At 39.2% G+C, this 26,979-nt stretch overlaps 1 protein-coding gene across 1 annotated transcript in view; it reads right to left on the reverse strand.

Moving 5' to 3' along the window:
* RNF115 (ring finger protein 115) overlaps positions 1–26,979 on the reverse strand; it is a 90,177-nt gene that overhangs the window by 57,041 nt on the left and 6,157 nt on the right. The window contains exons 3-4 of the mRNA XM_077753341.1: positions 4,791–4,849; positions 1,118–1,175 (exon numbers count right to left, since the gene is read on the reverse strand). Coding sequence (XP_077609467.1) covers positions 1,118–1,175; positions 4,791–4,849 — 117 coding nt within the window. The remainder of the gene's footprint in view (positions 1–1,117; positions 1,176–4,790; positions 4,850–26,979) is intronic.

The raw sequence follows: 26,979 nt of genomic DNA on the forward strand, positions 1-26,979 counted from the left end.
GTCAGTTCTTAAGATAATTTTCAGAGGATAAAGGAGAGAAGCTTAGGATTTTATGGGATTACTGAACACCAATTTTCCAACACACTGCCAAGAGTTTTAAATTACACACAAATAAATATTAGAAATTGTCCTAGACCTCTAATGCAGCTAAGCTATCTCTGGAAAAGGCTAATGTGATCCTGAAACACACACAAAAAAATCCTGATTATGGGATTTAACTTTTTTCTTTTAGCATCTGTTAGCCTTCTAAAGCCAACCAAGTAGTGTGGCAATAGAAGCAAAAGCAAACCAGTGTTTCCTGTAGGCTGAAACAGATGGTCTGTCCCTTATGGGCTGTATCACTAAATGATTAAAAACAAAGAGCATTTAACACCACTTACTTATACACTTAAAAACGGTTAAAATGATCAAAAGCAAACAAACAAGGGATTTTAAGTCAATGAATAAAGTGAAAAAGAAAATTACTCTGAATTTAATGTAAAATGGTATTCCAGGATGCAGACTAAGACCTTTTTTCAAATCACAGTTGGGAATTTTTCCGCAAAATATGGATATTACATTATATGAAGAACTGGAAATTAATTATAGGTCCCACCTTGAGATCTGGAAGGCAAGTAAATACAGTTTTCTTCATCTGGCCCCCTAACTCCAATCACACCAAACCACCATGCTCATTAGAGGCAACCTCTACAAAGCAGTACCTCTGTGCACAGCTGAAGACTGCATCGTTGTGACTTCAATTACAACTCATTCTGCCTGCTCTTTACTTGGCTGTCACATCACCAAAGCCAAGTACACAGCACTGTTGTTTCACAAACACCACAGCCCTTTTTCTCACACCATACACACAATTCAGGAGGTAGAAAACAGAATTGAAAACACCACCAGGTTCAAAACAGCATAGATCAAGGAGGTTACTCTCTCTTAATCAAGGGTTTACTAAAAGTAACAGGCCAAAGGCCCAACTACTAAAATCACAAATCTTCCTGAGGGCTACTCTTGCCCACATTTTTCTTATAGATTCTGATGTTTTGCTGCACTGGGAAGTGAAAATCTGTCATGATTTTAACACCCACCCACTCCCTACAGAATCCCTACAAGCCAAAGGAAAACTTACCTCTGCAAAATGTGTTGATGTGCTATTGTCTATCCGGCTGCCACCACCACCTAAAAAACTGAAGAGAAAAAGGAATGAGTACTGGTTCTATTCCTAGGAGCAAGCTTCCCTCCCAGAAGCTAAATATAGAATGGTACAATGAGAACAAAGCCCAATAAGGGAAAATAACTCATCCCAACGTGACACCTACGAAGGAAATTATGAACAGGCATGTGGATTAATCTATGAAAAACACTTTAACAAACTACAAAAATCGAGCATAAATCAAGTGAAAAATTGGAAAGAGGGGCCACCACAGAGTAGGAAGAAGGACCCACAGCCAGCAATGCAATTCAAATTTTACCTAGCAAGAGAAGAAATACATGTATTCTCAAAGAGGCGAAGAACTAAAACAAGATTCTCAAAACGTTTCACTAAAAACTTATTCAACTACCAGATGAACACAACATGTGAGACTACTTGGGAATGATTAAATATAGTACAGCCAGGGGTCTGGTATGATAGTTAGCACATTATGAAAGAACTCAATAAATATTTTTTCTCCTTCTGACAGTTTTTCCTATTCTTTGATTATCCTATACATCCTTCAGGGCCCATCTCAAATGCTACCTCCTTCATTAAGTCTTTCTGAACTCATCAACCAAATGAGGATCCTCCACACCCCTCTGCACTTTGACTTTGATTCTAAATTCTACCATATTATAATCTAGTATTTGTCTCACCCATTTCTAACCCTTCCCTCCTTTCATAAATATAAATCCAAAGAGTAAAGACTGTATTAATACCATAGATATATGTAAAGTGTTTATTGTATATCAGACATTATACAGAGCACTCATCATTTTTGAAAACGTGAAGTGCTGCATTCTATATTGATAACTTGAAAAAATAAAAGCTGTTGAGCTAAAATTGACTGTGGAAACAATAAAATTACTCCTAAAGATTAGGGAGAAATATTAGATCACACGGTCCCATAAAATTTGCAAAAGAAAAGAAAAGAAAGGAAGGAAGGAAGGAAGGAAGGAAGGAAGGAAGGAAGGAAGAAAGAAAGAAAGAAAGAAAGAAAGAAAGAAAGAAAGAAAGAAAGAAAGAAAGAAAGAAAGAAAGAAAGAAGAAAATGGCTAATAACATTTCGGGGGGCAGATAGAAAGAATCAGAAGAAATGCTAGATACCACTTTTACTTCAAGAGACACAAGCCTACAAACATGTACACACAGTCACTCCAATGATACAAGTCCACAAACTACTGTAATAGCTTTCGTTTTCAGAACACCAATCCAGGCACTGTGCTCAGCACACTGAGGAAACACAGACACTCTGGTTAGTACAGAACCAAAAGTGAAATAGTAAAGCTAATGCCATTCTCTATGTAGTCATGCTCAGGCCTATGTGCTAATCAGAAACCATTTAACACTTATATTTGTTTCAAAAGTTAAAAAACACTTTTGTAAAAACATTTCAAATGTAGAACAAGCTCAGAAGTACTAGTATATTTATGCTAAATTAAGTAAATAATTCAACTACCACCATCTACCCATTTTATTGCTCAAGCCTAGACAGGCTTCCAGGGCTCTTTTCTGCCTTTACTACACGGTTTCAGAGATTCAAATACTCTTGGTAATTAAAGCTATCAACTATTTTTTACAGTTCTGCTCCCCTTGAAACTCCCTCAGCATTCCCTTTCCTTAAAATTCCTCCACAGTTGAAGAGTAACAGGGCTAATCATAGAGAAGGGATAATCAAACAACCACATCTTCTGATAATGTTACAAAGCTCAAGAAAACTTACAAGATGCCCCTCACATGAATGTCTAGTAGCATCTGGAGCCCATTATCCAGTATTTACACGTAAGGACCTCTTCTCATTAATTTTTACCATCCATTATTTACACTGTAATTGCTAAGTATGCAAATCAGCAAATGTTTAGGAACTTCACAGAAGGGAATACCATGCTAGCTCTAGGATGCTGATTCTGAGAAAAAGATTTCTTCAAACATTTAAAACACTGATCTTTCAGGGCCACCTCGGAGCTCAGTCAGTTAAGACTTTTGATTTCAGCTCAGGTCATGATCTCATGGTTGTGAGATCAAGCCCCACAACCGGCTCAGCACACGGAGCCTACTTCGAATTCTTTCTCTCCCTCTTGCGCACGCATGGGCGCACGCACTCTCTCTCAAAATAAACATTTAAAGAATACATAAATAAAATCTTGAACTTTTAAAAGACATAATCTGTACATCGGAGTATTTGCTACCAATAGCACTTGTACAGGACAACCTCTGACCTACAAAGGCATAAATACAAGAATTAAGGCAAGTGAATGCAGGATCCATAAAATTCATAGTTCCCTGCTAAAAAAAGATTCATCCTGCAGTTGATCACCATCTGCACTTATAACCATACTTTGTATACAGGGCTAAAGAAACCAGGTTACTACTTAAAAACTTAGAAAAAAAAAAATAAGCCCACTAACTGCTTCCCAACAACCAATATGCTCCTTATTTAACACATGCACAGCATTAAGTGTCTGCAATAAGTATTTGATGCAATTATAAGAGCACAAATAAAAAGCTACCCCAAGTTAGTAGGCCATTCACACAAAACTGCTTTCACTGTCATGTTAATCTTACAGGTTTAGAGCAGGTATTATGTCATTTAAAACCAAGGCCATTAGATTAACATGTCAGTGTCTGTACCAAACGTGATCTCATGCTGGCCCAGAAGCTCCAGTTCATGTATACATATAATCACCAATCAGTAATCAAGTTACACTAATAGTACATACTGTAAAATGTGTAGTTTTTCCTGGTTGTGGAAGGGACCTTCAACTTTAGCGTCTGCCAACAGCAATAGTAAAGGAATTATTTACTGCCATTAAAACCTCCAGTCACCCCAAGATGAAAAGAAGCTTCAAATTACAGGTTCTGTTTATCCAGTCAGTATTTCTTCATTTGTCCAACCACTGTCTAACCACAGAGCCATAAAAGAACAAATGTGCCATTATGTTTAGCCAAAAAAGGCCATCCTATCAATGCAATTCTACTTTTTGTTATAGTTTTATTCATATTAACCAAGATGCAATATAAAATACTGTCACTGAGAAATAGTTCGCCTTTTTATAGGTTTTATACCTTTAATAAGACCAATTTCAAGCATTACAAACCCCAATATTAAAACTACAGTGATAAGGTGGCATAAGTCTGACGGCAATTAATTTTAGTAACAAGGGACCTAACTGCTCCACTTCCCTCGTTAACAGAGCCTATCCACCTTGTCAAGAGTCGCTCCCCAGCTCCCCAGCCCCCCCACCAAAGACTATAACAGCAATTCACCTTCAAGCAACAGAGCAGTCACTAAAAACCACCCAATCATCTAAAAGAACACCAAAGTCTCAGAAAAAGAATGAAAACTTACCAGATTTACTGATATGGACACAGAGGTTTCCAAGGAATGCCACACACATATGATCAGAAGCGGTACCTCTCATCACATTCTAAATCTTCCCATTTTTATTACCTTTCCCTCTGCCACTTTTCCTCCCTCTTTCCCTCCCTCTCTCTTGGCAGAGAGCATAAGTTATGAAACAAATCTCTTCCTATTCATTCAGTCGATGCTGAGAGAAAATAATTTTGATAACTGAATGCCTGATTTATTCATGAGCTTGTACAATACCTGGAATCATCTGTCACTTCTTCAATAAAGCCTGATTCACATCTGGGACAAATATATTCCTATAAGAGAAAGGAAGAAATAAATAAAAGTCTTTCATTAGAAAGCTAAGTATGTAGTTTCAGAATAATATGCTGTACACACGCTAAGGCTATGAAATGTTACATGTACTTGCTGACTACAAGGACAGCGTTTTTCTATCGCACTCTGGCAAATAAAGAATTCCGTAAGAGATGTGCAGAATGGCTTCATAAGAAGTTCCCCCTGAGAGCTCTTCATTTGGGCTGATTTTTTAAAAAACTGGAATAAATTCATGACCTAATTTTCTCTTCAAATCTAATGAAAAACCTCCACTAAATATCAGAGCAGTAAAAGATTATAATATTGACAAGTACAAAAACTGCCATTTTTTACTATATACAGAGGGGACACAAATTGAATCACTGTATAAATCAACTGGTAGACTAGGAATTTGCAACGAAATTTTACAGTATTTCTACTCTGTTTTTTAACTACCAATGGTTCCCAATAAAAATTAACATTCTCAGGTATTTCACAGAAATGTTAATTTAGGGCCACCTTGGGAGGCTTACTCAGTTGAGTGTCCAACACTTGACTTCGACTCAGGCCTTGATCTCCTAGTTTGTGAGATCGAGCCCTGCATCAAACTCCATGCTGACAGTGCAGCACGTGCTTGAGATTCTCTCTCTCCTTCTCTCTCCCGGCTCCTCCCAAGTGTGCACTCTCTCTCTCAAAATAAATAAACATTAAAAAAAGAAGTGTTAATTCAAATAACTAGAACAATTCCATTAAGTCAACCTCTATTTCCTTCAGTACCTTGAATCTTTATCTATTTTTATTTTTTAAATGTTTTTATTTATTTTTGAGAGACAGAGAGACACAAAGTATGAGCAGGGGAAAGGCAGAAGGAGGGAAACAAAGAATCTGAAGCAGGCTCCAGGCTCCGAGCTATCAGCACAGACCCCAACGTGGGGCTCGAACTCACAAAACACAAGATCATGACCTGAGCCGAAGTCAGATGCTTAACCAACTGAGCCAGCCTGGTGCCCCAAATCTTTATTTTAAATAAATATCAAGCATTGATACTGGTAAGAAAGAATACACATTAGAGAATGCCTTCTCATAGTTTTAAAATATATATTTTAACTACCTATTAAAGAAGACCTAGGAAAGATATTTTCAACTGTTTTCTTGCTTCCCATATTTTCTAAACCTTAAATAAACTTTGTCTTATCAGAAAGTGATGTAAGCCATATTTGGCTACTCAAAGACAGAATGGTAATTCAAACATTAAAATGCTTTCTTAAAAGACATATAAAGAAAAAAAGACCAATCCCTTCCATCAAGGAAATTAGCTGGGTGAGGATACAGTCTATCCAAGAAACAGTAAAATTTAATTAAATAATTGCTATAATCAATGCACACTGGGAATATAAGGAAAGGCCAAAGTTTGCCTAAGAGAATCAGGGAAAGCTTTCTCTAAAACAGAGACTTAAATTATTAGCCTGTTTATTCAATGAAAAAGGAAATTCTGGGCCTAGGTCATAACAACAGAATATAACACGCATAGATAGAGTCTGGAGGGGAGCGGGTGTTATGAGTGTGGATAGGCCCTTGAGGACAAGACTGTGGAAAACATCACATTTACTATGAACATTAACCTGTGGTTCAGAAGCTCTCAAATTTTTTTCTCTGCTACCCATATGAAGGATGAGAAACACTCATAACTGGAGCATACTGCAAATTGGTCCATAAATAAAATAATTTGGAGACCATATAAATCCCTAAGACCCTCCCTCTACTCCTTCACCCTCCAACCTCCCAAGTAGCAGTAACTCTATCCCTTTCTCTCACCAAGAAATTTTATCTGAGTGCAAATGAGATTGATTTCAGAAGTCTAACCTTAAATCTATTCTAAGGTCTAATGTTAAAAAGAAAGAAAGGAATCAATTACAGGATGCCTGGGTAGCTCAGGTGATTGAGCGTCTGACTTCAGCTCAGGTCATGATCTCACGGTTCATGAGTTCAAGCCCCACCTCGGGCTCTGCTGTTAGCACAGAGCCTGCTTCAGATGCCTCAGATCTGAATCCTTCAGATTCATTCCCCCTTTCTTCTTCTTTTTTTTTTTAATGTTTTAATTATTTCTGAGAGAGAGAGACAGTGTGAGCAGGGCAGCAGAGAGAGAGAGGGAGATATAGAATCTGAAACAGGCTCCAGGCTCTGAGCTAGCTGTCAGCAGAGACCGACGCGGGGCTCGAACCCACAAACTATGAGATCATGACCTGAGCCAAAGTTGGACACTTAAGCAACTGAGCCACCCAGGCATCTCTCATTCCCCCTTTCACTACCCCTCCCCAGCTTGTACTCTCTCAAAAATAAACAAACATTTTAAAAAGGCATCAATCACAATCGTAGTGCTGGGTCCTATGATTTCCTCCCTCTCCTCTCACCCACTCCCAATGTTTTAAATATCCTCTGTATGGAACAATTCCCAAACGTATATCTCCACCCCAGACCATGCTTCTGAACCCTCATTCTTATACTCAGACACACACACACACACACACACACACACACACACACACACACCTGAACAGGTGGCACATCAGCTTGCTCATACTGGAAACCTGGGAGTCATTCCTGACACCTCCCTCTCCGCTATCTTCCAACATTCAACCATCAGATCCTGACACTCCTAGCTTGAATACATTTCTCCAATCTACTCCATGCCCCACTATCTTCACTTAAGCCAGCAATGGACATAGACACAGAAATACCTTTCCTCTTAAGAGTCATAGCTTTTTCCTTATCTCTTCTGCATACTGAAGACAGAATGATCTTTTTTAAAACATAAAAACAGACTGTGTCATTTCCCAGCTTAATACCTTTTAAGTATTTCCCAAAACATTTTGTTTAAAATCAAACTCTTAAACATGACTTACAAGGTCCTGATTCAGCTAGTCTCCATTCAACTGGCCCACATCACTCAGGCTACCCTCCCTCCCTCACTACATTCCAGCCACATGAGCCTTCCTTCATTTCTTCTGACTCATCCAGCTCACCCTGCCTCTAGGCTTCCATATATGCTGCTTCTATAACCGAAACACTATTCCCCTAACTTTGTGCATGGCAAGGAACTTCTAATCTGTTAGCCTCCATCTTAATGTCACGTCAGAAAATCCTCCTTTTATCACCGAATCTAAAGTAGTTTCCTCTTATCCTTTTATTTTTTAACTGAAGAACAATATAAGATACTGTACTGGTTTCAAGGGTACAACATAGTGACTCAATATTTATATGCATTACGAAATGATCACAATAAGTGTAGTTACTGTCTGTCACCATACAAAGTTGTTACCATATTGCCAACCATATTCCTTATGTTGTACTTTTTATCCCTGAGGCATATTTACTTTATAATTTTAAGACTGTACCTCTTAATCCCCTTCCCGTATTTCACCCATCTTCTGATCCCCTCATATTATTTTCCTCTACAGCACCTTCTTTACTACTTTATAGCACTTATTCAAATTTGTAAGTATATATTTTTAAATGTTTTTTAATGTCTATTTCCATTCAGTAAACTTAAAGTTTCATAATGGCAGGGTGCAGATCACTTCTGATTACTGCTATATGCACAGAACAAGACAGGTGTTCAACAAATACTTATTGACTACATGAACATGAGATTACTTGCCACACACTTCACATATACAAGTCAAAGTACCAGAATCTGATACAATCAGAGAATAGGCAGAGTGCAAGTACAGAATATAAAAGCTGAAAACTTAAGAAGTTATGGCTGGACCATGAGATAGTGGAGGCTGAGGTTTCAGAGGTAGAACAGTTCTGGATGATCACAAAATCCAAGCTATGGGAGTAGGTGGCTGAAGTGGAATAGGGATGAAGGTCTTCAGAGTTAAAGGGTTGTCCACACTGATACTGAACTTCCAAAGTGATGTTAAGAGGTGTTATGGAGAGAAAATAATTTCAAAAGGCAGATATCATAATTGAGAAGACAAATAAAGACTCAGAGACAAGAATCATGCTGACTTAGGGGCGCCTGGGTGGCTTAGTCGGTTAAGCGTCCGACTTTCGCTTAGGTCATGATCTCGCGGTTCGNCCAGGCACAGTTCCAGGAGCCAGGCCGTCAGCCACTTTAGCTCCTTCACAGAACAGGGACAAACCAAACTGACAGGCACTATGGTGTTCCTCCTACCACTAGGTACATCTTCCATTTACAAATAATCAAACCTTTCTAAATAATTCTATTTTGATTACAGGGAAGAGAACCAAAACTCATTCCAAATACTCTGTAAATTATTCCTGATCAAAGTAGCTAACAATAAAACAAACAAATCTCTCAGCTGTGGATTCTCTCTCCTGCAATCAACATTACAAGACATACAGAGAACTTTTTGGAATTCATAAGACTGTCATTCTCTAATCATCAAAGTAAAAAGTGTACACTCGTCTCTTACATACTTCAGTAGTCTGTTCTTAGAACAAAGGTCTGTTCTTAGCAAATTATCTCACTTTCATTCTCCTGGAAGCCTGAAAACCCCCAAAATAACATTCTAAAGATGTTATAGTTCAGTTGCTAGATTTTCTTTTTTAAAGGCTTGATAGCACTCAGCTTGCTGCCCTGTTTTTCTTCTCAAGTCACACTAGTCACGACATTTCCTGACTCCCAGCTTCATGAAGGGCGCCACTCCTTCATTCTAAAGACTAAAAAAACATTGTGGGGCGCCTGGGTGGCTCAGTTGGTTGAGTGCCCAACTCTTGATTTTGACTCAGGTCATGATCCCCACATTGGGCTCCACACTGGGCGTGGAGTCTGCTTAAGATGCTCTCTTTCTCCCACTGCCCCTTTCCCCTGCTCAAGGCATCCTGACTTGATAATTATTAAGCCGGGTATATGTGGGCTTCTTATACTACTATATTATTATACTCATTTTATACTAGTATACTTCTTATACTATTATTGATATATTTAAAATTTTCCACGATAAGGGCGCCTGGTTGGCTCAGTCGGTTAAGCGTCTGACTTCAGCTCAGGTCATGATCTCACGGTTCATGGGTTCAAGCCCCACGTCGGGCTCTGTGCTGACAGCTAGCTCAGAGCCTGGAGTTTGTTTCAGATTCTGTGTCTCCCTCTCTCTCTGACCCTCCCCTGCTCACACTGTCTCTCTGTCTCAGAAAAAAAAAAAAATTAAAAAAAATTTTTTTTTAATTTTCCAGGATAATGTTTTTTGTTTTAAGTTATATCAGTCTAAGAAACATAGTCAAGTCAGGAAAATGTTAACCAAACCATGTACTAAACAAACTGTGACCCAAAGTAAAAATAGGTTAGAAATAATCTATTAGCTAGAACAAGCAATCCTAAAATTTGTATGGAACCAGAAAAGACCCCAAATAGCCAAAGCAATCCTGAAAGAGAAAACCAAAGCTAGTGGCATCATAATCCCAAGCACCAAGCTGTATTACAAAGCTGTAATCATCAAGACAGTATGGTACTGGCACAAAACTAGACAGATCAATGCAACAGAATAGAGAACTCAGAAATGAACCCACAACGTATTGCCAACTAATCTTTGACAAAGCAGGAAAGAGTACCCAATGGAATAAAGACAGTCTCTTCAGCAAATGGTGCTGGGAACACTGGACAGTGACATGCAAAAAAATGAACGTGGACCGCTTTCTTATACCATACACAAAAATAAATTCAAAATGGATGAAAGACCTAAATGAAAGTCATCATAATCCTCAAGGAGAAAGCAAAAACCTCTTTGACCTCAGCAGCAGCAATTTCTTACTCAACATGTCTCCGGAGGCAAAGAAAACAAAAGCAAAAATGAACTACTGGGACCTCATCTTTCTGCATGGTGAAGGAAACAATCAGCAAAACTAAAAGGCAACCGATGGAATGGGAGAAGATATTTGCAAATGACGTATCAAATAAAGGGTTAGTATCCAATATCTATAAGGAACTTTTCAAAATAAACACCCAAATAACAAATTATCCAGTGAAGAAATGGGCAAAAGACATGAATAGACACTTTTCCAAAGAAGACATCCAGATGGCTAACAGACACATGAAAAGATGCTCAACATCACTCTTCATCAGGGAAATAACAGATCAAAACCACAATGAGATACCACCTCACACCCGTCAGGATGTCTAAAATTAATAACTCAGGCAAAAACAGATGCTGGTGAGGCTGCGGAGAAAGAGGATCTCTTTTGCACTGCTGATGGGAATGCAAGCTGGTGCAGGCACTCTCAAAATGGAGGACAGTATGGAGGTTCCTCAAAAAGTTAAAAATAGAACTACCCTAACACCCAGCAGTTGCACTACTGCGTATATAACCAAGGGATACAGATGTGCTGTTTCGAAGGTGCATGTGCACCCCAATGTTCATAGCAGTGCGATTGACAATAGCCAAAGTATGGAAAGAGCCCAAATGTCCATCAACAGATATATGGATAAAGAAGATGTGTATACATATACAATGGAGTATTACTCAGCAATCAAAAGGAATGAAGCCTTGCCATTTGCAACAACACGGATGGAACTAGAGGGTGTTATGCTAAGTGAAATAAGTCAGTCAGAGAAAGACAAGTATCAAATGACTTTACTCACGTGTAGAATTTAAGATACAAAACAGATCAACATAAGGGAAGGGAAACAAAAATAATATAAAAACAGGGAGGGGGACAAAACATGAGAGACTCTTAAATACAGAGAATAAACTGAGGGTTGCTGGAGGGGCTGTGGGTGGGGGGATGGGCTAGACGGGTGTTGGATGAGCACTGGGTGTTACACATAGGGGATGAATCACTAGAATCTACTCCTGAAATCATTATTACACTGTATGCTAACTTGGATGTAAATTAAAAATAATTAATTTTAAAAAATAAAATAAAATTGGAGCAAAAAAAAGAATCCATTGGGTCGAAGAATTACAGGAGAAGAGTTTGTGAAACATCTATGATTTATGTTTGTGAAACACCTATGATTTCTCTTAACCAATCTGTGAGGTGACTATTATTATTTTTATTTTATAGATAAGAACGTGAAGTAAGCTGCCTGTAGCAGACCTGATTTTCCAAAGACAGTTCCAACAAAATCTCCCAATCCACATCATGCTCTTCTGCAATGTGACCTTCTATTCCACCCGTTTTGAATAGGGGGCAGGAGGCTTTGGGACTTCTCTGACAGCCAGTTCCAGAGAAAGACACTACTGCCTGACAGCTTCTGCTTCCCGACTCAGTGCCCTGAGCAGCCACATAAGTCCCATTACTCTGCCAGAGACAGAGGCCATGTGGAGAGTACTGAGACATCAGACAAGGACTGGACTGTTAAGAGGAAAACACAGCTTGGAGATCCAGCCCACGAGAGCCTTCAGAGGGCTCCGTCACAAAGCACTATCTGACCACAACTACATAAAAGATCCCAAGTGAGAACTGCCCAATTGAACTGTGTAAATCCACAGAAACATGAGAGATAGTAAATTACTGGGTTTAAGACACTAAATTCTTTTTTTGTTAATGTTTTATTTATTTCTGAGAGAGAGAGAGAGAGAGAGCGCGCGAGCAGGGGAGGGTCAGAGAGAGGGAGACACAGAATCCGAAACAGGATCAAGGCTCTGAGCTAGCTGTCAGCAAGAGCCCGACACGGGACTCGAACCCACGAACCATGAGATCATGACCTGAGCCAAAGCTGGACGCCTAACCGACTGAGCAACCCAGGTGCCCCAAGACACTAAATTCTGGGTGATTTGTTAGCCAGTAATAGAAAGCCCGAGCATTGCCCAAGTGTTAGAAAAGAGCTTTGAATCCTGGTTTTCTCTCATACTCTTTTCATTACACATTGACTAAAAATAACTATGCTTTTAGAGAAAGGAATAGAAACTATAATTTCCAGAGGACTGGATGGAAAAGTTTATAGCAAGGCTAAACAAGGCGCTGGGAAATTCAGCAGCCATTCAGTCACTCCATCTACTACAGGGGAGCATTATCCTGAGAAACACACAATTCAAGGTCTGAAGCCCTCAACCTCACAAACTCAGAAATCTAATTTAGCAGACTAAGGTAAGATCTGTTTCATGAAAAAAATTAATAAAACAAATTCAGAGGCCATATACATAAAACCTGAAATGCCAATTTACTTAATTTCAATGAGAAGAGAGTTATCAAGTGGCCCGTTTACTTTTACTATCAACAGTCTTTCTCAATAGGCAAATCTGTCCAAAAAGCCTCATGGCACAGAGGAAAGAGTTTTAAAATCAGAGACCTGAATTCCAGTCTCAGGTCTCTTACTAATTACATAATATGGTCTTGCGGAAGTCACAGTCACTTTCTTAGACTCAATTTCCTCGTGTAAACTGGAGCGGCTTGCTTCACTGCTATACCTTATAAAGATGTTTGTAAAATACCTAATTCAGTGACTGGCACATTAGATAGCAGACATTTAATAAATATAGCTATTATACTTATTAGAGATTACAATCATGTGCTAAACAAGGAGAGAATCAATGCAGTAAGACGAGTGATGTATAGCTTATCATCATGCTACAATAGCCTAACATACCCATCTCCACTCTGAGCAAGAACCAGATCCTCAAACTCAAGGACCTGGGATTCCTCTCCCCTTGGGCAGCACAGGGAAGAGCACAGCTGATGTTTGCCTCTGGCTTTCCTTTCTACTCCTTTGCTGCTGACCCACAATTCCCATACCTCCTTCTAAGAGACACACTGTTTCTCCTGACAAACTACATAATACAATTACTTGGCTATGTTTTTCTTAGTTACAATCACAGTTTAGTCTTGCTCTATAATGAAACTAGGAGACTGGATTTTAAGTGCTTATCTCTTGAGTCACTTCTAAAGATGGTTACTTTACATTTTAATTTTCCTAATTTTTTTCAGACGTAATCTTAACTCTAATTTGGGGAAATGTCCATGAATTAAGGTACATTTGTAAAAGGCTCAAACAGGAACCAAACACAACCTCTCTCTACGTCTACACTCCTCTCACACGCAGGCTTTGTTGGCCTTACTATCATCCTAATATACTCAGAGTTTTGAATTTTAAGCGTAAATGGTTTATGTTGGAAGAAAGGAGGGGGGGTAAGGATGCCTAGGTGGCTTGGTCAGTTGAGTGTCCAAGTCTTGACTTTGGCTCAGATCATGATCCCAGGGTTGTGGGACTGAGCCCTGCATGAGGCTCCATGCTGAGCGTGGAGCCTGCTTAAGATTCTTTCTCCCCCTCTGCCCCTCTCCCTCACTTGCATGTGCATACTCTCTAAAATAAAATAAAATAAGAGGAGGGACAAGCCAAGATAATGATAAGTATCCATTATACACCTGGTACTGTGGAAATCTCTCTCCTCTGCTTCAACATTAATACATCAAATCATCACACAAACACCCCAACCAAAATATTGCCGAAATATATAGTCCCCACAGTCACAAAGTTTTATTTAAAAAGATTCATTAGGTGATTTCTCTCATTTCATCTATAAAAGAGGAGTAAATAAACCTAATTACCCAGAATCACTGGAAACAGGAAGCCAGTTGTTTGCAACAAACAAAGCTGCTTTCCCCCTCGGGTCCAAATATTTATTGTATAAAAAAAACCCTAGTGAAGACGCTCAGTGGCAGGTACACTTGAATAAACTGCCTCAGATGCTCCACTGCCTGTTTCATCTAAAAATACCCACAAGCAGAAATCTTTTTCACCATTAATAGTCTGAATCAGGAACAACTCCCCAAGCAGAGCTTAGCCCTGATGCTTACCCACTTAGAAGAACAGCACAAGAGTGCACAAAGCCCTTGGAATACTAAAGAGAAAAGGAGAGGGTGCTTTTTAATGCATCGCTTTCTTTTCCTTCTTGTATTTCAAGGGCTCAATTATCAAAAAATGTGAGGTTTTGGCAGGACAATGAGCTACAAGCCCAGACTTATTTATATTAAGTCCCACGCTGAAATTTACACTCTTGAACTTTGTGCAAACTTTTGTCCAATATTTATTCAGAACATGAAATAGACTTGCTACTTATTTTCTAATTCCCACAGCTCTGCTTTTCTATGTGCTCACTATCAGCATCTAAGTGGGTTTTTTAAATTTTATCTAAAACAGAAGCTTATTTTCTGTCTTGTCTAACAGAATCAAAAACTAAGATCACAATATTTAGTCATATCCTCTTGCTCATGTTCTGAGTATCACCTAGCAAAACTATTCAGAAGGATTAGGAATACAAACTGTCTGAAACACAGCATAGTGGGGCGCCTAGGTGGCTTAGTCGGTTAAGCGTCTGACTTTTGCTTAGGTCATGATCTCACGGTTCGTGGGTTCGAGCCCCACGTTGGGCTCTGTGCTGACTGCCAGCTCAGAGCCTGGAGCCTGTTTCAGTCTGTGACTCCCTCTCTCTCTGACCCTCCCTGCTCACGCTGTCTCTCTCTCTCTTAGAAATTAAAAAAAATTAAAAAAATTAAAAAAATAAAAAAAAGAAACACAGCATAGTTCCTAGGCCAGAACCCAGCACACCCAGGATTTCATGCCTGCTCACATCTACAGGTAAAAGACACTACTTTGTTCTAAAGACCTTTTCCATAAATCCCTTATGATTATTTCTTTCCAAACCAAGGTACACTTCCTCCCTTTTCAAAAGCATCAAGTGTACCCCAAAACAAAGACAACAGGGGCACCTGGGTGGCTCAGTCAGTTAAGCGTCAGACTTCGGCTCAGGTCATAACCTCGCGCGGTTCGTGGGTTGGGCTGGAGCCCCACATCGGGTTCTGTGCTGACAGCTCAGAACCTAGAGCCTGCTTGGGATTCTGTGTCTCCCTCTCTCACTGACTCTCTCTCTCTCAAAAAAAATGAATAAACATTAAAAAACACACACACACAAAGACAATAAAACGTTCTGTTTCCAAATCCAGCATTACGTTCACGGTATTTGTAAGACCTGCTTCCCCATCTATAAAATGAGAGCACAAATGCTTCCTCATTTACTTGTCTCCCCCAATTCTCCTTCAGGAAAACAAGAAAGTCTCACTCATTTACGTGGCCAACTACTCATTTAAAAAGATGAAAGTTTCTAATTTAAGCATTTTGAACTCCAAAAATCTTAAATGATTGTTCCCTTGGTTATTAATTAGAAAGAAAACCAGTTTACCAAAAAAAAGAACATCAAGCTACAGTTTTACAGGTTTTAGTGTTATACGAAGATACCTATACAATTTAAATGTGATCCAGTTCCAGGACAATAAAATTGCTTTGATTTGTGGTCTTACTCCCTAAGAATAGTTAACATGCACAACTTTCACCATTTTGTTCCTTCATTCCAGGCCATGACTGAACATTGACATTATCAGAGCCTTCAAACAGGAGTGTACATATAATCAACCAACCTTCTTTAGCACATTGTGTAACAAGGCAGAAAATCAGGTCATGGGACAAAATGTTACTTAATATAAGCTTGATCGGATGACCAAGAAGCCACATTTTCTAAGGAAAAAAAAAAAAACAGACTAAACTACAAAAATCATCAGAGAAAAAGTTAACTTCATACAACACAATATAGCCACGATAGATTTAGTTATAATGTTCTTTACTCACACTAAAGGCAACAAGAACCACCCGGTGGCATAGATATAAAATGGTAAGTGACCCAAAAAGTTTGTCTTTAGCTCTGATGTGTACCACAGCACCAGTTTGTACCAGTTTGGAGGACAACGTTTATCTTCTTGCATTCAGCTAAGGCTGACAGAATCTTCTTACATAAACTGACAACATTTATTCTCCCAGAAAATATATTCGAAGCTCTACATCCCAAGCACAGTGCAGAAACAAAAGCAAGCTTGGTAGTGATGCTTGGGATTAAAAACCACTGAAATCATGTACAAAGCATTTGTTCTAATGAAATCACACTTAGGGAAGTAAAGGCCCATAAGACAAACTTCTCTGAATATCCTAATCTTTGGTTACTTAGCCTCAAAATAAGAACTGAGCAATGTTTCAGAAGAGCTAAGTGGTTAAAAGCAGTGAAGCTGAGGTTTAAACAAAACTGGACCGGGAGCACAGAGAAACAAACCAACTATGTGATGTTGGGGAAGTCACACTTCATCAATGAAATAGTACCTAGAACATTAACAATTTTCAACAAATTGTAGATTCTGAGCAATTTTAACATGCAACATTTCTCATAGCATCCATAAAGAAAAAAAAAGAAAAATATCTGTAAAAGGCTGGATTAAATAATGCTACTGAGTATGTTGCTTCACTGAATGATTTTTCAGAACCATTAATATGCCATTCTGTGTCATAAAAGGGGAAATGGATGAATGGAGACAAGAAAAGGATTTAACCTGTAGCATTTACCATGATTCTGAATTCACAGTTAAGTCTCCAGGCACACAGTTTTGAGAAACACTGACTTAAACTGATTTCCAGATTTGATTCCATAAAGCAGTTCAATTTTACAACTGAAAAATTAAGAACCCACAAAGGACTGTCAACTTTTCTATTTTGCCAAGTAAAAACACTTTTAAAAAATCATCAGCTCCTATCACTGTCATTTCATTTTAAAAGTATCAATTTAGGGGCGCTTGGGTGGCTCGATCAGTTAAGCATCCGACTTTGGCTCAGGTCATGGTCTCAGGGTTCATGAGTCGAGACCCACATCAGGCTCTGTGCTGACAGCTCAGAGCCTGGAGCGTGCTTTGGATTCTACGTCTCCCTCTCTCTCTCTCTGCCCCTCCCCCACTCGTGCTCTGTTTTTCTCTCTCTCTCAAAAATAAACAAACACTGGGGCGCCTGAGTGGCTCAGGCAGTTGAGTGTCCAACTTCAGCTCAGGTCATGATCTCATGGTTCATGGGTTCAAGACCCACATCAGGCTCTGTGCTGAATGCTTGCTCAGAGCCTGGAGCCTGTTTTGGATTCTGTGTCCCCTTCTCTTTCTGCCTCTCCCTAGCTCATGCTCTGTCTCACTCTGTCTCTCAAAAATAAATAAACGTAAAAAGTTAAAAAAATAAACATTTAGAAAATTTTTAAAAAATAAAAATAATAAAAGTATAAATTAAAAACTAAAAATACAGGAATAAAGATTTTAAAAAAATTTTAACATCAATTTATTTTTGAGAGAGAGAGAGAGACAGAGCACAAGCAAAGGAGGGTCAGAGAGAGAGGGAGACAGAGAAACTGAAGTCGGCTCCAGCCTCTGAGCTGACAGCATAGAGCCTGACACGGGGCTCCAACCCACAAACCTTGAGGTCATGACCTGAGCTGAAGTTGGATGTTTAACTGATTGAGCCACCCAGGTGCCCCAGGAATAAGAAAGACTTAGATTACATTTTTAACAGATTTTTTTTTAATGTTTTAAGATTAAAAGATATTTTAAAAGATTTTACATTACATTAAGTAAGAGATTTTTAAATAAAATAATTTAGCACTGCCCTCCTTTCTACCTTGTACCCACAGAGCAATCCCAGAACCTCTGAGGCAGATCTCTTCATCAAAACACAACAGTGAAGACACTCCATCACTGAGGTAAGAAAACTTTACAAATACGATTATTTTACTTCAGGGACTCTCAGGTTAGGAAAGATCACATACAAACTGGTTGATAAAAGTAATCATTGACCTTTTACAAAGTAAGAAAATAGGGGCGCCTGGGTGGCTCCGTTGGTTAAGCGTCCAACTTCGGCTCAGGTCATGATCTCACGGTTCATGGGTTCAAGCCCCACATCGGGCTCTGTGCTGACAGCTAGCTCAGAGCCTGCAGATGGCTTTGGATTCTGTGTCTCCCTCTCTCTCTCTGACCCTCCCCTGCTCATGCTGTCTCTCTCTCTCTCTCTCTCAAAAATAAATAAAACATTAAAAAAAAGAAGAAGAAAATAATGAGTTAACTGAAGAACTTTAAAACTAAAAGAAACAAGGAAAGATTTTATAAAATAGTCCTAATAAAGAAATTATCCCAGGCCAAATTTACCTGTCACTGAATCACAAGTCTTCAAAAAGGTTTTACTTTATTCAGTCAACATTACCAGCATTAAGATGTACTGTTTTGTTTCATTTAACAAAGGGAAATCTTGGCATTGCTTTATATTATGATGTCCTCAATCCTAACATTTTCAAGACTGTTCATTATCATAAAACAAGAGACTATAGCTTATAGCTTACAAAGGAGATCCAATTTGGAAGTAAAATCTTTATCCCAGTAAAAGTAATTCAGTGGAGGGGTGCCTGGGTGGCTCAGTCAGGTAAGCGTCCGACTTCAGCTCAGGTCATGATCTCAAGGTTCGTGGATTCAAGCCCCACGTCGGGCTCTGTGCTGAAAGCTAGCTTAGAGCCTGGAGCCTGTCTTCGGATTCTGTGTCTCCTTCTTTCTCTGACCCTCCCCTGCTCACGCTGTCTCTCTCTCTCTCTCTTTCTCTCTCTCTCTCAGAAATAAATAAAACATTAAAAAAATTTTTAAATAAAAAATAAAAAGTAATTCAGTGGAAAATAAAAAGAATAATTCAGTGGATATCACATGATCTATGTGGAAAAATTACAGCACAAAATTCCTTCACACAAAAATTTTTAAAAAAACCTAAAAATTCAAATCACTAAACCACAGAGAGTAATAAACACAACCGCTTCATTTTACAAACAAAAACTAAGGCCCTTGAAAGATTCAGTAATTTGTTTAAAGGTTAAAACTTTTTCCCCCACAATGCTATATTTTTTTTACATATAATAAGTTAAACCACTTATAGGAAGGTCTGATAAGCTGTAAAAGGAGAACTAATGGTTAGTTCTACAGCTGACACAAGTTTGTTTATTCTGAAAACTACCTAAAATGCACAAAAATGCTTTTGCTCTCATGTTAAGATATCTACCTCATTTTAATCTTTAAACAGAAAGTCAAACCTAGGAGGAAATATTTAAATCCTAATTCACTACTCATTGATCCCAACATTTTATGAATTTCCTTACTTCTTCTGGACGCAGTCTTCCTAGTACAGCTCCTGAAACATAGCAGGCACCACTGAATCGTTCTTGAATGAATGGAAATAGAGTACTGTCATTACTGCATGAACTAGTGCCTATATATTTTGATGTTATTATCAAACACAAACCAATTTCTAAGTGATATTCATCACAAATAGAGTGTATATGTGTAGTATCTAAGAAAATATCCAGACTAGGGGCACCTGGGTGGCTCAGCAGGTTAAGCATCCGATTTGGCTCAGGTTATAATCTCATGGTTTGTGGGTTCAAGCCTTGCATCAGGCTCTGTGATGACAGCTTGGAGCCTCCGGCCTGCTTCAGAGTCTGTGTCTCCCTCTCTTTCTGCCCTTCCCCCACTCATGCTCTATGTTTCTCAAAAATACATAAAGGTTAAAAAAAACTTTTTAAAGAAAGTATCCAGACTCAATTTTATACTCAGAAAGAGAATCAGACATACTTCTTGAACCCTTTTATTTTATACCAACAGTGTTGCAGGATGAGATAAACCTATCTAATGGACTTACTAAAAATAATGGGAACTCTCAATCTGCTCATCTTCTATTTTTTAAGTTTACTTATTTTGAGAGAGAGAACACATAAGTAAGGGGCAGAGAGGGAGAGACAGAACCCCAAGTAGGCTCTGCATGGAGAGCGAGGAACCCAGTGTAGGGCTTGAACTCAGGAATTGTGAAATCATGACCTGAGCTGAAATCAAGAGTCAATGCTTAACCGACTGAGCCACCCAGGTGCCCCTTAAGATTTTATTTTTAAGTAGTCTTACATCCAACGTGAGGCCCAAACCTACAACCCCAAGACGATGAATCACTCCACCGAGTAAGCCAGGCACCCCTCAATCTGCTCATCCAATACTGACCATCTGTTAAACCAAATGCCAGTGTATGGGGCGCCTGGGTGGCTTACTCAGTTAAGCGTCCGACTTTCGCTTAGGTCATGACCTTGTGGTTCGTGGGTTCGAGCCCCGCGTCAGGCTCTTTGCTGACAGCCAGCTCAGAACCTGGAGCCTGTTTCAGAGTCTGTGACTCCCTCTCTCTCTGACCCTCCCCTGCTCACGCTGTCTCTCTCTCTCCTAGAAATAAATAAAACATTAAAAAAAAATTTTTTTTAAAAAGAATGCCAGTATAATCTTAAAACAAGTCTCCCTCATTGAATCAGCACCTACACTTGACACAGAATAACAAACCAGTAATTTTAGTAATTAATAACATTGAAAATTTTAGGGAATTAAACACTTTTATGATTCTCACTTATCAACATTACCTTCGACCACTTTTTAACCTGAAACATGCAAACTAAGACTAGCAGTGAAAATTAATTTGCTGAATTTCCATTTACATTTTACTAAACAGAAAGTAATTGTATCATTATAGTTTTCACACTACATCAACAATCAAAATTAACCACAATTTTTTCAAACCAACAGGCTTAAGGTACAAAATTTCTATTCCTCAACTTATCTTAACGAGGAATACTAATGCCTCTAAACATTCGACAGTGACCATATAATAAGATCAGAACTTAACAGCTGGCACGATAGATAAAAGTCAGAGAACTAATCATCCTTTTTTTTAAATTTTTTATAGTTTATTTATTTTTGAGACAGAGAGAGACAGAACATGAACGGAGGAGGGGCAGAGAGAGAGGGAGACAGAATTTGAAACAGGCTCCAGGCTCTGAGCTGTCAGCACAGAGCCTAACGTGGGGCTCGAACCCATGAACCGCAAGATCATGACCTGAGCTGAAGTCGGATGCTTAAGGAACTGAGCCACCCAGGCGCCCCAAATCATCTTAATAACTTAGAGAATAATGCAGCTCACACTACCACTTAAATTACAGAAGATTCACTAGAAGCAGCTAAATTCCACTCAACAAATTCGGTTACAAATAATGACTAAACAGTGCCTGCGTGGCTCAGTGAGTTAGGCATCTGAACCTTGATCTGGGCTCAGGTCATGACCTCACAGTGTATGGCACTGACCCCGAAAAAAGTTCTGTGCTAACAAGTGCGCAGCCTGCTTGGGATATTCTCTCTCTCTCTCTCTCTCTCTCTGCCCGTTCCGCACTTGTGCTTGCTCTTGCTCACACACGCTCTCAAAATAAACTATAAAAAAATAATAATAATTACTTTGCTTACAGGAAAACATTTTCCCATTTTATCATTCTTCTTTTCTTTTGTTTATAATTTCTTTAATTGCTTTAAATTTTAAAGTTTGTTAATAACTTTGCTTAAAAAGCCAATCAGCTATTTATATGGAGGGCAGGTAAATATGGTAAGCTCTTCTGTTTATAAGTTGTCAGATACAAAAGCAAAGCTACGTTAAAAAAAAAACAAGAGACTCAACTCTGCCCTGCCCCCAACTAATGGTAAGTAGTCCATCTTACTGATGCTTTGAGACTGACTGCTTTGAGTCAGACTTTTGTTCATTAGTCTACACATCTGTGCTCTGTTTTAGGGTATTTTATAAACACTAGGATCCCCATGATTTTCAACATGTACAAAAGCAGAAAGTAGCAGAAAGAAAAGGCCTACAATTATAATTCCTTCATTCAACACTTACTGAATGAATACTATGCACCAGGTACTGCTCTAACCACTGATAAACAAGGAAGTAGCAATATGACCAGTGGTGAGGAAATGAGAAATTTAAAGGTATAAAGGAAGAATTGTCTAAAAGTAAACCAATCTAAAAGACAAACTCTGAATCCTGCAGCATTGCAAAGTATTACACTAACACTGGAAATTATAAGCAAAAGAAAAGAATGATAAAATGGGAAAATGTTTTCCTGTATGACTAGAAGGCATCTCAATGAGGAAAATACAATCATCTAGGGGACTTTCTGAATACTTACTGAAGTGTTTCGGCTGTCATAGCAATTTTAAAATGCTACTGACATTTAATGGACAGAGGCAGAAAAGCATAGGAAACTGCAGCACAAATAAATATTTCTATTCATATGGATAGTTACCTTCATATGGATAGTTGAGATTAAAAAACATCTTTATCAAAGCCTAGGTCCTACCTCCATTCTATATATAAACACCAAGCCTTTCTGATTAATTTTAATATGCATTAAATGTCCAGAAAAACAACTGAATAAAATCAGAAAAATATACTTTATTTGTGCCTTTTCAAAGAATTGCATATCACGATATTAAAGTTGCAAATACTCTTGGGGCACCTGGATGGCTAAGCGTCCAACTTTGGCTCAGGTCATGATCTCACGGTTCTTGAGTTTGAGCCCTGCATCGGGCTCTGTGCTGACAGCTCAGAGCCTGGAGCCTGCTTTAGATTCTGTGTTTCTCTCTCTCTTTGCTTCTCCCCCACTCACACACTCTCCCTCAAAAATAAATAAATACTAAAAAGAATTAAAGTTGCAAATATTCTTTATTTTTTTTTAACATTTATTAATTTTGAGACAGAGCATGAGTGGGGGAGGGGCAAAGAGAGAGAAAATGACACAGAATCCAAAGCAGGCTCTAGGCACTGAGCTGTCAGCAGAGAGCCCGATGCAGAGCTCAAACCCACAAACTTGAAATCATGACCTGGGCTGAAATCAGAAGCTTAACAGACTGAGCCACCCAGGCATCCCACAAATACTCTTTTAACAGTCTACTCAGGTAGTTGTTATGTCTACATTTGGGGCCGACATCCAGGACATTATACATACCTTTGTTATGGACAACTGAGTACATACTGAAATATGTATCATTTTGTCATAAATTATTTTTTTTATTTATCCTTTATCTTACAATGAGAGAATTCTTTTATTTTTTAAAAAACTTTATGTGTATGAAATTGTACCATATGAATTTCATTTCATTAAAGGGAGCATTTCAAAATATTTATTATAAAAAGAGGGCACTGGGTCTGATAAGTTTGGGGCCCACGAAGCTAGAAGATCAGCATCACACATGCAAGTGAGCACGCTCAAAGGAGGGGCAGAGAGAGAGGGAGACAGAATCCCAAGTAGGCTCCACGCTGATAGCGCAAAGCCCCACATGGAGCTCTATCCCATGAACCTCAAGATCATGACCTGAGCTGAAATCAAGAGTCAGAGGAGGGGTGGGCTTGGATAGCTGAGTCAGTCAAGCATCTGACTTTGACTCAGGTCATGATCTCACACTGAGTTTGAGCCCCACCTTGGGCTCTGTGCTGTCAGTGCAGAGCCTGCTTCAGATTGTCTCTCTCCCTCTCTCTGTCTCTCCCCTGCCCACATGGCCTCTCTCTCTCTCTAAACTTAAAAACAAAACAAAACAAAAAAGTCAGATGCTTAACTGACTGAGCCACACAGGCGCTCCCAGAGCCAACTTGCTTCTATTTGACCTGCGTGTACCTGCCAACGTCTAAGGAATTCTGACTTGCTAGTAACTGAACTTAAAGAAAGGATTTTATTTTTTTTTACTATAAATTGGTATTCATTTATTTTTTATTATACTTTATTATCAAGTCGGTTTACATATAACACTCAGTATTCATCCCAATAAGTGCCCTCCTCCATGCCCATCACCCCCCTTTCCCTCTCTCCCACCCCCATCAGCCCTCAGTTTGTTCTCGGTATTCAGGGGTCTCTCATGGTTTGCCTCCCTCCCTTTCCCCAACTATTAAAGAAAGGATTTTTTAAAAATCTTTCAGAAAAACCTAAACTTCTGAAAGTGAAACTGTGAGAACTACCTAAAATGTTTCTACTAAGGGGCACCTGAGTGGCTCACTTGAATTCAGCTCAGGTCATGATCCCAGTCATGGGATCAAGCCCCCAACCCCGCACCCACACTCCCATCAGGCTCTGCACTGACTGCTCAGAGCCTGCTTGGGATTCTCCTCTCTCTACCACTCCCCTGGTCATGCAAGCTCTCTCTCAAAATAAAGACATCATTTTTATTTTTTTTTTAATGTTTCTTATTTATTTCTAGGAGAGAGAGAGAGAGAGAGAGAGAGAGAGACAGCGTGAGCAGGGGAGGGTCAGAGAGAGAGGGAGTCACAGACTGAAACAGGCTCCAGGCTCTGAGCTGGCAGTCAGCACAGAGCCCGACGCGGGGCTCGAACCCACGAACCGCGAGATCATGACCTAAGCAAAAGTCGGACGCTTAACCGACTAAGCCACCCAGGCGCCCCAAAGACATCATTTAAAAAAAAATATTTATGGGGGTGCCTGGGTGGCTCAGTTGGTTAAGCGTCTGACTTCAGNGAAATAAAACATTAAAAAAATTTTTTTTAAAAATTTATACTATGGTAGGGCCCTATTTCTCTACAAATAAGTACTGATCATTCCTACACTACGTTTCAATCCAAGACTACATACCTCCATTTCTCTGAATGCTCATTCAGGCTCCATAGAGGCACCTCAACATTATTTTATGGTTGTATATACTAAGGTAAACTGAGAGGGTCAGGTGCCTCAGCTCTGGTCACCTGATAAATCAGTATCAAAACAAGGATTAATAATTCAATTCACCGTCCCTGCCAAGAGTTTAAAGACACTGAAAGTTTAGGGGCGCCTGGGTGGCTCAGTCGGTTGCACATCGGACTCTTGGTTTTGGCTCAGGTCATGAGGTCATGGTTTAGTGAGTTCAAGCCCTAAATCGGACTCTGCTCTGGCATTACAGAACCTGCTTGGGATTTCCTCTCTCTGCCCCTCCCCATTCACACGGTCTCGGTCTCTCTCAAAATAAATAAATAAATAAATAAATAAATAAATAACCAACCAACCAACCTTTAAAGACACTAAAACTTTAAACACAAAATCTCCTGAGCTCATAAAATTTCTAAGAGAGCTATAAGAGAATGAGAAATTAAAACCTGATGGATGCTAAGATGAGCTATACAGAAACTAAAGGTTAGGTTTGTTGTGTGCTTTTTGCTTTGTTTTCAAACTGGAATTTCCAGGTGCCTTACCAAGTTACAAGTGGTGTTACTACCTCAATTAATTCCCAACTGACAAAAAAATGTGGGTACTTTTCTTTTAGAAGTTACTCTACAGTGTGTAACTTGAGAGGAGTAATCCAATTCCTCTGGTCTCAGTAACCACAAGGAGAGAAAGTGACCCCAACAGATAAAGCTATAGACAGCAGCCTCTAACTACCGTTCTAAGTAATCCCTCTCACCAGGGCTTTGGCTAAAATTATATGGTCTCAATTATCTTACTGAAAATCCTCATCACGATCCCAAAATTAGGGGAAAAAAAGCCACATCAGAACAAATCTCTATTCTCACCAAATCAAACAATCTCTATCCTCACCAGGGTTCTTCAACCTCACTCTCTTGCCATCTTGGGCCCAATAATTTTTTGTTGTAAGGGGCTGTCCTGTGCACTGTAGAATGTCAGCAGCATCCCAAGCCTCTACCCACTAGAAGCCAGAATAACTCTCCCCCTCCCTGCAATTGTGACAACCAAAAATGTCTACAGACATTGCCAAATATTCTCCTGGGAGGCTAAACTACTCCCAGTTGAGAACCAATGCTTTACACTATCTCCTTTATTGCTCATTATTAAGCTGTGAAGAGAGGAAAAGGAAGTCAGCATGGAACGCCTGGATGGCTCAGTCAGATAAGCAGGAGTCTTGATTTCAGCTCAGGTCATGATCTTACTGTTCCATTCGTGAGTTGGAGCCCTACCTCTGGCCTGCACTGACAGCATGGAGCCTGCTTAGAATTCTCTCCCTCTCTCCCTGCCCCTCCCCTGCTCTCACACAGGCTCTAGCACACACTCTCTCTCTCAAAAAAATAAATCAACTTAAGAAAAGGAAAAAGAAGTCAGCAGCAACAGGCTTATTCTTAGACCCTTCTAATTTGACTGTATATAAAGAATTAGAAGCAATCCACACCTTCTTTCCTCTTCTAAATAAGAGGACTATCTGAAAGACCTTAGCATTTTCTCCCTGAATGTAAATAAAGGTCATAAAAGGCCAGGTAAACATAAAGAAACACAAAGTGTTACCATCCAGTTGGTACTTCCCAAAAAAGTACAAGGGATTTTACCTGCAGTAAGTTTAATATTTTTGTTCTTCCTCATACTGAAAAAAATCCCAAAGATTTCCCCAATATATGTATGTCGATATATCAGCAGAATTTCAAGGCCAAAACTAGCCTTCTACTTATAAAAATACATATTTCTTATTTCTAGATCCTGGCAGGGAATATATTTACTGACAC

Source organism: Crocuta crocuta, unplaced genomic scaffold, assembly GCF_008692635.1.
Source record: "Crocuta crocuta isolate KB4526 unplaced genomic scaffold, BGI_CrCroc_1.0 scaffold620, whole genome shotgun sequence".
Lineage (NCBI taxonomy): Eukaryota > Metazoa > Chordata > Mammalia > Carnivora > Hyaenidae > Crocuta > Crocuta crocuta.